This window comes from Hippichthys cyanospilos, chromosome 8 (assembly GCF_059441005.1).
Source record: "Hippichthys cyanospilos isolate Australia breed blue-spotted pipefish chromosome 8, RoL_Hcya_1.0, whole genome shotgun sequence".
Taxonomy (NCBI): domain Eukaryota; kingdom Metazoa; phylum Chordata; class Actinopteri; order Syngnathiformes; family Syngnathidae; genus Hippichthys; species Hippichthys cyanospilos.
The window spans coordinates 20126707-20138372 of NC_142376.1; the positions used below are offsets into that span (position 1 = coordinate 20126707).

The 11666-nt window shown below is 38.5% G+C and overlaps 1 protein-coding gene across 3 annotated transcripts; it reads left to right on the top strand.

Annotated features, from left to right (window-relative positions):
* The first annotated feature begins 177 nt into the window (after nt 1–177).
* Nucleotides 178–11162, top strand: plek (pleckstrin). Of its 3 annotated transcripts, XM_088422079.1 has the most exons (9): nt 185–490; nt 2602–2757; nt 2826–3007; nt 3085–3176; nt 3265–3449; nt 5341–5445; nt 5534–5617; nt 7406–7475; nt 7559–11162. In XM_088422079.1, exons 1-9 carry the CDS (start codon nt 449–451, stop codon nt 7696–7698), a joined length of 1056 nt encoding a protein of 351 aa, XP_088278205.1. In that variant the 5' UTR covers nt 185–448; the 3' UTR covers nt 7699–11162. The 3 variants fall into 3 exon arrangements, with proteins under 3 accessions (XP_088278206.1, XP_088278207.1, XP_088278205.1); XM_088422080.1 differs by lacking the exon at nt 7406–7475 and having other exon boundaries at nt 178–490; nt 7513–11162; XM_088422081.1 differs by lacking the exons at nt 5534–5617; nt 7406–7475 and having other exon boundaries at nt 178–490; nt 7513–11162.
* Nucleotides 11163–11666: the final 504 nt, after the last annotated feature.

Sequence of the window (11666 nt, forward strand, 5' to 3'; positions counted from 1 at the left end):
TTTTCCAAACACATTAGTCATGATCACCAAAACTAAAACCACAAAACATGAGGGGAAGGGAAATCTTTCATCATAGAACTAAAAGGTAATTGAGTTCAAAGTATCAAAGAGTTCAAACATTTTACTATACAGTAGTAAACCATAAATGTATATTGTGCAATGAAGGAAAGCATAAATTACAACATGGATTAAATGCACTTGTAAAATGAGTCATCATACAAAATGTGTACAAATTTGAATAATTTATCAGCATGAAATAGATGACAAAAAGAGGAAGTAGAAGCCGGCTCATCTGTCACACTAACACACACCCAGTGGGCCACTTCCTGATCACTTGTCTGTTTGTGGTTTCAATGACAAGTGGGTAGATACATTTTTAAAAAAAAATGTAGGAGAAAAGTTGGAGCTGCAAAGAGTCGGGGGGCTACAGAGAAGCAACAGACTCGTCATGGAGCCTGAACAGATCAGAGAGGGATACTTGGTGAAAAAGGTAAGAGCACTCGCTTCCTGATATTAAATGAAGACATAAAAGTGCCCGTTATTTTCAATGTGCCTCCGTGAAGGCAAGTGTGTTGGAATGACATTAGAGTAGGCTGCCTCGTGAGCAGTCTTCATGAAGCAGAATGGGACTTATTCCCCAAGGTAGTTTTTGTGCTTTCTCTACATTAGGCATGCACCATCATGTGAGAGCTCGTGTTATGTGTTATGTGTGACCTTGTACACTGCATTTATGTGTTTACTCAATGTAATCTCTTCTGGCATTAATAAAATGACAGAATGGCAACTCTTATCATCATTACAAGTGAAAATAACAAAGAGAAAGTTGAACACATGATTGTAACTTTAATGAACTTTATTCCAAATCAGTGATGCATTGACTTGGCGAGAAAATGTCATAAGCATAAGTTAAAATGGTCTTGTACAGTGATACTCAAAATACGTGATACTCACAAAAACATGTTCAAACTAAAAGTAATGACAAAACATTTTTTTCAAGCGTTATCTACTTGTCGAAATGTGTTATGTACGGTTCAGTTGTACAGTATTTATCTCAAGTGCAATAAAGTAAAATTCAATCTTTTAGAACTTGTCATGTTCAAACATTTAGGTTACTTTTCTTGTACTTTCCATCTTCAAGGTGTCAATGTATACATTGAAAATGTTTACAAAATTACATACTCTCATAAACTGTGGTGATTCAGGGCTACATGAATAAGCTTGACCTGACTTGACTTATAGAGGCTGCCCTGGGGATGGTGGATGATGTCTCTGGGCACATAGCTTCCCTTGTAACATTTCCCTCATTTGACCGAGGCGTTGTTTATCACTAGCAAAGGTTTCATTTCATCAAAACAATAATAATCTCCCACTGAGACAAACCAAGGATATATTGAATGTAGTTTCTGAAGGATTATTTATTTACAAGGGAGCAAAAAATACAATCCTATCTGACACTGTATTAAAAAGCAATTGCACACTGAACCTTTCAATAGCGAGTTGTACCACCTTTGGCAGCTGCGAAAAAGCAGCAAAAACTGGAATCAAATTTTTGCGCTAATGAGTGATGAATCCTTCACACTACTGTGAAGGAATTATGGACCACTTTTTTGGCAGAATTGTTGTAAGGGACTGCACACCTTCCATAAAGTGAACTCATCAGGCCACAAAGTGTTATTCCAAACGTCATCATGTGTGAGATGAACCTTTTTCTGTTCATTGGAACAGCAGTGGTTTTCACTTGGGAACCCTTTCATGGATGCCATTTTTCGCCAGCATTATTCTTATAGTGGCTTTGTTTTGACCTTCTCCACGGTTTTTCTCTTTCTTGAATTTCTTTGAATTGTGGCATTATCATTTTCCTTGGAATTTTGGAGCATACTTCTCTTTGTCTAACAATATCTATTTAAATCAAGTTTGGGTCTGACCTATGAAATTGAACTCACCTTTTCCAAAACTATGCTGAGTCACAGTTGCTTTGTGAGCGACCCCATATGAAAAAGTAAGCCCTTACTTTTTTATGTGGGGTCAGATAGGTTTATAATTTTCCCCTCCATGGCAAATGAAATCATTTTGGGACTGCATGTTATATATTCTTGGGTTGTAGCAGTGTGATATTAAAATCTGGTTAGATGAAACGAAACCTTTGCGAGTAATAAATCTGCAAAACCACAGGATTCAGGAAGGGGAAAAGCAAATAATTTCTCACAGCACTCTAAGTAAAGGATTGTTCATTTGCTACATTTGCTACTTTTTTATTAATTCCAGTCATAATTTTGGCACATAGAGTAGTTTATCTCAAAGACAGTATAAACTACTTAGTGTTTCTTGTAAAAATGTAACAAATTGAATTGTAAATCCAAAGGATACTTTGCTTCATCATAAAAGTCATTTTAGGAAGTTGAGAGCTAGAGACAATAAATGAGGAAGTGGGCAAGAGACAAAACATTTACACAAACACAGCATTAAAGACAATAGATGAGCGTTAAACTGTGAAAGGTCTTGAGCAATGGTGACAAATTCATTCACCCCCTCATCCTATTGACAGACACAAGCATATGCAACTAAATATTCATCTAATAACGTCATGTTTTGGCCACTCAGAGTTCAATGCTGAGCTACTGGACAGCTGTGTGGGTGGTACTGTCTGAAGACGGGCTAGAATTCTACAAAAAGAAAACCGACCAGTCTCCCAAAGGAATGATCCCACTCAAGGAAGCCACACTCACCAGTCCATGTCAGGACTGTGGCAACAGAACGGTACGTCGATGTCATACACACACAACTTGCAACAGAAATGCACATTTGAGGGCTGATATATTCTTCAGTTGGTGTTCAAGATTACCACGTCCAAGAAACAGGACCATTTCTTCCAAGCATCACACGTGGAGGAGAGGGAATTGTGGGTGAAGGACATCAAGAGGGTCGTTCGGTGTCTGCAAGGGGGCAAGAGATTCGCCAGGAAGTCCACCAGACGCTCCATTCGCCTGCCTGAGACCGTCAATCTGACGTAAGGTCGCCACAGTCCACACGAAGCAAACCAAAAAAGGAGCACTTTCTGGCTAATTTCAAATTCTGTTCTGTTAGTGAGCTTTACAATCAATTGAGAGACCAGGATGAAGGAGTGAAGGAACTTAAACTGGAGCAAGAGAATAGAATTTTCAACCACTGCTTCACTGGTAGAATTGCTTTTTGCCATGGTTCTTTATCATTATTCTTATTGCCTATGCCGAGTTTCACTCCGAGGTGCCATGCTTTCCAAAAAAGGTTCGACGGTGGTGGAGTGGCTCATTTCAAAGGAGAAAGCCAGGAACAGGCCCGAGGCACTCATGTTAGCCACAGGGCTCCTGAACGAGGGGTTTCTGCAGCCTGCCGGCGATCTTTCGAAGGAGGGAGCGGTGAGCGGGGAGAAGTGCGTCCTTTTGGATCAGACTGATGCGTTTTACTACTTTGTAAGTTGAAGCCACCCAATCATTTACTTAGCTCTGCTAAGACTGGCCTTGATAAACTGGACAAATTATACATAGCCGTGGCCCATTGGTGGTCCTCAAACACGGACCGGCCAATGCTTATGATTATTATCGTAGGCCGGCTATAGGCTTTAACTCAAGTTATTCAGGTAAGTCCCATATGCAAGATTTCTATAGCTTTAAAAAATGTACACCAATTTACAGTGATTAAATCAATCGTAACTGAATTTAAATGCAATTGTGTCAATATAAAATGTCAATTAGATGCAAAAGAGTACTTATCAATGCAAAACCTTTTTCAAATGCTAACAGATCAAAGAGAAATAACTGGCTCAAAGGAAAATGCTAACAAGCTCCTGTAAATGTATACAAGGCAGCACTATATTACATGCTGAAGATAAGAATTAAAATTAGCTAACATGTTATCCATAGTCACAAGTTGCTGACTCGACAAACAAACTCATTTCTGGGCACATTATCCTAAATTACAAGATTCATACAAACAAAGTACAACTTACAGATTTCACAGAGCGACAGAACAATGTGTGTGGCACCGACAGTGACTGCTCTCAACTGAAGTCGCATTGTCCTTCCAAAAGCAGGCAGAGGCGGCGCCAAAAAACAAAGATCAAGCAAAACAAAATACAAATACAGCACAGCTCTATAACTGTTAAAGGATAAACAAAATCAGTTCCAAACCATTAATATAATGGGTGCAGTCCATGGCTCAAGTGGTACCGGGCCGCGGACTGGCAGTTGGAGACCCCCGGTCTCATGTTTTCAGGGGGGAATGGTCCATTTGTTTTTCAGTGAGATCCAATACAAGAGCCTTATCAAGATGTCTTTTATAAATACAGTAATTTTCATTTTTTTGTGATAAGATTCAGCGATGACTACAAAGCCAGCCATTTTCAGCTGTAAAAAGTTTTTGTCTAAACAGAAATTGATTATGTAATTATTTTTCATGTACAATTCATATCTTTAAAAACACATTTTGCCATATGCTATCTACTAAAAATAACATCTCATGTGCTTTGTGCTTAGGTAACAACCAGTCACTGCTTACCTGTTTTTTTTTTTATAAAGTTGTATGTACACACAAGTTCGATCACAACAACAAGGTAACAAAACAATATGTAAATAAATGATCAGTGCTAAAAGATAAAATAAAATAAAGTTTGTACAAAACAAGCAATAAACTTAAGAACATACTGGAAGGACAAACATGGACTACAGTGAACTGGATCCACTAATAGATGCAGTGACACTTGGACATGTAGACAGCGAATGGAGTCAATAACCCTAACTAAACTAACGAGGCAACGCGAAACAGTTGGACGGGAAACAATTGGCAGAGGGAGCTGATTGCTCAACACTCTCAGGTTAACAAGGTGTTGCATCTTCTTCTAATATGTTCAGCAGTCAGCAGTGTGGAACATTTACCCACTACTTCAAAAGAGCCATTGTCATTCTGAGCTTTTTTTTGACCTTATAGATAGTCTGAATTAGGTTGATTTGGAAAGTGACAGCAAAATATTATTTAGCTGAGGTTTTCAGAGGTGAATGCTTGCAAGAATCCTATTTCAATATTTGGTATGTTTGTTTTTTGTTTTTGTTTTTTAAATGATAGTGTTTACTATTGCATAAAGTATTGGTGGAAACCAAAATATTGGTGGAACCCAATTAAGCATTTTGCCATTCTCATTGTGACCTTAGGAGCATTAATATTCCCATTCTTAGAGTCCTGATAAGTATCTCAGTATGGCGCAGTGTATTTGTACACTAGTGAAATCTGCCACCACAATTACCAGCACTTAATTGTGAAATCAGTTCTTCTGCCATTGTATCTTGTGCATGTGTGACGTTGTGACAGGCAGACAGCGGCTTCTTCTGCGAAGGCTACTCCAGTGATGAGGACCCTCTTGTCAAGGAAGAATTCAGGGGGAATATTGTTAAACAAGGCTGTTTGCTGAAGCAGGTAAGTCAAGTCAAACTACAAGTTTCAATTTGAGTCTCTCCGTAACATGATTGAATCAAGGTTTTTAGAGTTGTGGTAATGTTCACAGGGTCATAGAAGAAAAAACTGGAAAGTCCGGAAATTCATTTTGAGAAACGACCCTGCCTTTATGCATTATTACGATCCCACCAAGGTAAATCCAGCATTTCCACTAATATAGTCCCCTTCCTCTAATAGACGGAGGGGGTGTATAGATAGTCTTCTTTGAGAATGTGATCTCATAGTCAGTGTCATTCTAGTGGGCTCGCATAGAACGTGTCTGTGTTACATCCTGCTGTGTTTACACCAAATGGACTTCCTGTGTAGAGTTTGCATGTTCTTTCTGTAAATGTAAAATTTAAATGTGCTTTATTTATATAGCGCTTTACAACCACCTAGACGTGGACCAATGTGCTTCAGAGTAGAACATACAGAATAACACATCCAATTTAAGACGCAGAATATGCAAAAAAAAAACACAGAATAAAATTTTTGAAAAAAGAGTCACCACTTTACTGAATATTGAAAGCCGTCCTGAATAAATGGGTTTTCAGTCTTAATCTGAAGAGGCCCAGGTCCAATAAAGTGCGCAAATTAAGAGGGAGTTTATTCCAGAGTCTGGGAGCAGCCACCGAGAAGGCACGGTCACCCCAGTGCTTGTACTTGGACCTGGGCATTTCCAACACCAGTTAGTTGGATGACCTCAAAGCCCGAGCGTGTTCCCGCACAGTTAAAAGCTCAGATAAATACGGTGGGGCAAGGCCATTTAGAGCTTTAAAAACGGACAATAAAAGTTTAAACTCAACTCTAAAATAATATACACAAGTTAATTGTACCCACTGCTATCTCATGGCAGAGCATTTCATTGTTCTGTCTGTCATTTTGTGTTGTCAGCATCGCCATGGATAGATGACGAAACCTAATTCTTCTCTCGACTTTTTCCATTCACGCCACAGCGAATCAACTGCCTCCATCTAAGCCTGTCTCCTGCATCCTCTTCTCTCACCCCAACTACCTTCATGTCCTCGTTCATTACATCGATGAACCTTCTCTTTGGTCCTCCTCTAGACCTCCTACCTCCAGCTCTGCCTTCTGTTTTTCCCTCAATGCCACAATCTCCAGGCCAAACAACATCGCTAGTCTCACGGCATGTACACTTTTCCTTTCAATTGAGCAGAAACTCTTCAAACACAAAAAGCAAAAATATCTCTGTATCACGGTACTGAAATTCCAGCTCACAAAACATATACAGTAATTTTAAAATCTTTTTGGGTAAATTGACATTTCTTTACATTATAAAAACAGTTTTATTTTCAAACAAAATGTATAACACAGCATTTGTTAAAATGACATACATTTACCATGCTGAATCAAAATAAATATGTAAATATAATTGAAAATACAAAGGGGCTCCGAGCTGATCCCTGATGCAGTCCCACCTCCACCTTGAACTCTTCTGTCACACCGACTGCACAACTCACCACTATCTTACTATCCTCATACATGTCCTGCACTGTTCTAACTTCTCTGTCACTCCAGACGTCCTCATACAATACCATAGTTCATCCCGGGCACCCTGCCATAAGCTTTCTCCAGACCTGCAAAGACACAATGCAGCTCCGTCTGACCTTCTCTGTACCTTTCTATCAACATCCTCGAAGCAAATACTGCATCTGTAATGCTCTTTTTGGCATGAAACCATACTGCTGCAGATGAACAACTATGCAATCATAGTAAATATTTTCCCAGCACGCAAGTGAAATTTATCAGAAATGTTTATATGGCGGTTTATACAGGAAAATGATTTGTACCCCTAAAGATCACCCTCTTTTCTGAAGTAGATTAAATTAACACCCCGGCCCCTATTTGTGGAAATAAGTGGTGGAAACTTTTAAATGCTGGAATTAACGAGCGTGACAAAAAAGACAAACTCTCAATTTAGGCTGATGACCCACTGGGTTCCATCTATCTGCGGGGCTCTGTTGTCACAGCTGTGGATTTTGTGCCTGACGGTGGGTGAGCAACACATGTTTCTCCTTTATCTTCCAGCTCATTCCCTTTCCATCTCATAATCACTTGCCCCCTGCAATTACAGCCAAAAAATACGACGTGGATGGCAACCTTTTTGAGATCATCACCTCCGATGAAACCCACTACTTCCTGCAGGCGGCCACTGCCGAAGAGAGAAAGGAGTGGATCGAAGCCGTGCAAGAGGTGGCCAAAAGTGGGAAGTAGAATTGATCTACAGTCTCTTGTTAATGGAAGGAGTTGCTCTAAAGCAGAGTGAAAGCATATGGGTTTTCACAAAATCATATGGAATTTTAAGTTATTCACACGAAAATTGTAGTCTTAGGAGCACTGTATTAATATACTTACTCCCTCATGCTTTGTAATCTCATTCCAGCTTTAATGAAGTTGAAGATAATATTGTTATCCTATGAGCACATGCACGTTCACAGTTCTCGAGAGTGGATTAATACACCCACTCTCTCCTGCTTACTTTATTTTGAGTCAATGAATAATGCTTGGGTAACTATTATTTTAATATTTGCAAAAGTGTGGGGGGATAGCTCTTCTATTGCTTCTTTCCTTGATTTTTCAGCAATATTTTATAAATGATATATTGATATTATTGTTTGAGGAGGGGTGTCGAATTAAATGCACAACTAAACTCATTGTCGCTATTTTTTCTACATAACCGAGAACTTTGCAAATAAGAAGAGAAAATTGTGCACAGTTAACTATATAAATGTGCAATAAGGTAGACAAATAAAACGGTGGGTTGCCTTGTTTGTTTCCTCTTTTTAACACAGGTGGGCGCTAAAGGTCTACCAAAAAATGTTGTTGAGCGTTTCAGCAGAGGTCCCTAAAATATTTCTATCATGCTAATGTTCATATCAAAAGGATTATGTAGTGAGCATTGTTGCCCCACTTTTGACTCGGAGCACATATATGAAGTAAAAAAAAAAAATCATGGCAAAAAAATAGGATTTACAATACAGTATGGTGTATTATTATTATTATTATTATTATTATTATTATTTTGATAGGCTGAATACATTTGGGGGAGGAGATCATTCGATGTTTGCATTAAATCTTATAGAAAGACATTTTGAGTACAACATGGTAGCTCACAAATTCTATACCCACTTCACTTGAGTAGCTTTTTTTTTTTTTAAGTATTCTCTAAGTTCAGAAAACACTCATTAGTTCCTTAAGTGCAACACAGTTGTGTTGCATTTAACTGTTGTGGCCCAGTCCATCAATAATATAGACCACTAAAAGAGGCAATCCGTGGGTTGCCATGGCAATGAGAACAATATCATTTTCCTTTCAGCCAAGTATGGCAACCAAATACACTGAAACATTGTATAATTTCGAGAGCTCAAAATGCTCATTTATGCTTCGTCATTGAAAATGAGGCACTTCTAGGAGTGTTTTTCTTGCGGACCAGTGAATAACCAGTGAATAAATGTTCCTATGATTACTATGAGGAAATATGAAAACAGCAACAGACTTACGATACAAAATGATCTTAAAATAAGCGTACCTTTACAATACGCTAAGTATTTGTTAAACTGTAGGGGCTTTAAACACGAGAGATGAGCATGCCACATTGTGTAGTCTAAACTTGCAGGATGTCGCAGGCTTGCTGGTGTCAAACCCAGCTGTCTATGGGAAGTAGGTGGGGGACAACCCTGAACTGGTTGCCAGTCAATCACTGGACCACATGTCAAGGTGATGTAAGACAGTGCTTCTCTATAATATTTTGCCAAGCCCCCCCTCTAGGAAAGGGAACACCTCCCCACCCCCACCCATCACCCACACACACACACTCAAAGCGCTGACTATAAATAAGATTATCATCTATAAAAATTGTATAAGTATACCTAAAGCTGTATCCTTTTTAACATTATCAAAAGAAAAAAAGCAATATAAATTAAGTTTCAACAATTGTTGATTATTTTGTACAGTGTTTATACGGGTTACAGCTTCATCTAAAAGAGAACAAAATAACCAACTGCATCAAAGAACCTGAAACTAAAAAAAAAAAAACAGGTTAAAACGTCTTATTTTATTGCAATTACACTTCACATGACAAAAAAAGCCTTTTCCCAGGGGTCATCTGTGCCCCCCCTGGCATCACCTTGCGCCCCCCCAGGGGGGTCCACCCCACTATTTGAGAAGCACTAATGGAGGATAACATTAGACTACAATTTTTAAAGTTAACTAACATCTGAACATGCTTTGAATGTAACTTTCCGAACCTTGCATTTAAGTATTTAAAAAATGATACTCAATGTGCATTAAACATTTTTACAATTTTTCTGCCAACTTAAAATGAAATCAGTGAAACTTATTAATACACATATATAAAACAATGTGAATAAATTAATTTCCCTTCCTTCTCCACACAAATTATTCATAAAGTTTCATTTGTTTGAAGTAGCACACTTATCCCAGACAAATTGAAAGAGAAATGAATACATACAAGCTCTTACAAAATTTAAACTTCAGTGACTATTGTGCCCCTCCCATGATGCCTGGTGGATGGTTTGGGAGTCTGACGGGTCGCTGGGCAGCACTAAAACGTTTTTGAATGAATCCATTCATGCCGTTCGATTTGGAGTGGAGAAGGTATCTTAAAATAATTCCCTTGCTGTCATTTGAAAAAGGTCACACTGGGAGCTACAGAGAAGCCCGTCTGGACGTGCTCTCATACTAAAATTGGCCTGCGGCTTGCCGCGGGATCGAAATTGATTTAACTCTGCTGAATGTCCCCCACAAGAAGTCAGTTAATGCAAACATAGATGGAGAGATGAATGAAAACGGCAATATCCTCCCAGAGGGAAGAGAAACAAAAGCAAAATCCTCCAATATAGCATTGATATGAGATTTAGAAGAAATGAACTTCAGCTTACTACAGTCCAAATGTGGATCATAAAATTTTGTAAAACGTTCATGCTCTGCCCACATTGATCTGTGTTTGTCTTAACTAATTTGATATACTGGCAAGTCAGAGACAAAGGGACTACATTACCTGCAATTCAGCGAGTGAACTTGGATTATAAAAGAATAGAAACTTTCTATTGACTGACATCAATCATCTTGGAATAGATATCCTTCAGAAACAAACAGTTTTATTGCTGGTAGTGGAAATAACTTCATAATAACGGCTTCTAAAATCTGCAGTGCACTTCAGTGGGTGTCATCGACACATCCAGTTGATGTTTTTTTTTTTTTAAATCTGTTAATTGTAATAAACACTCATGTTGTCTTCTCTCATGTTGTTCACAATGATCTCCCATTAGTTGAACAATACGTGAAAGATAAACGCCAAAGCTCTCAGCACTCCTGCTGCTGCTAGACCCGTGCTGACAGACACCTCGTTAACACACATGCAGTACGCAAACAGGCCACTCCTGCAGACTGTCACCATGACTACAAGTACTTTGACAGGTATTTACCTGCATTCCTGACTCATTCCATGTGCATACTCAAAAAATAAACTCAACAGCTTCGTGTTGGACACAAAATTGGGGAAATGGAACAGATAAAATTGATTCAAATGTAATTTGATTTTTGTGATATTGAGTAAAAGGTGTTTAAATGCTTGTTTCCATGATGTTTCATTGTAGAGGTACGCAGTTTGTTGGCACTCACAAGAGAGAGTAACATTCTAACAACGGATCGACGAAAATATTTTAAAAATCATAACCTAAATCCGACGGAACAGATAATTTCATTCTGTCATTTTAATCAGACTTGTTTTAAAATGACTGTGAATGTTTGAATGTCATTTTCTTGGGCAAGGGTTTTTTTTTCTTGGGAAGGGGAGGTGGGGTTTGTGGCAACAGAAGCGACAACAGAAGTGTTCGTATTATTTGGCTGACGGACCAACAGAATGATGATAAAAGTTTAGGTAAACTTTCAAAAGTGAGGGATTGATGATGTCTGAAGAGGTTCCACATAGCAATGGGATTTTAAACGGCACAGCAGAAAAAAAAAGTCAAATGCCCGCTTCTGTTCAATTAATTGACAGTGATTTTTTTTTTCTTTTCCCAATTCAGTGTGACGTGTCCTATTTTTATGGTAGGGGCAAGTGGATTTAAAATTAAAAAAAAACAAAACAACAACAACAAAAAAAATTGGCCAGTGTATGACAAGTGGTCCTGAAGGGTAAAGTAAGTGATTTTAATTTA

What these genes read in the sequence shown, in the direction of transcription:
- plek (XM_088422079.1), top strand. Translation starts at nt 449, where the DNA reads ATGGAGCCTGAACAGATCAGAGAGGGATACTTGGTGAAAAAG. An exon ending in CCTGAGACCGTCAATCTGAC is followed by an intron (nt 3,008 to 3,084) that starts GTAAGGTCGCCA and finishes CTGTTCTGTTAG; the next exon opens with TGAGCTTTACAATCAATTGA. An exon ending in AAGGCTGTTTGCTGAAGCAG is followed by an intron (nt 5,446 to 5,533) that starts GTAAGTCAAGTC and finishes TAATGTTCACAG; the next exon opens with GGTCATAGAAGAAAAAACTG.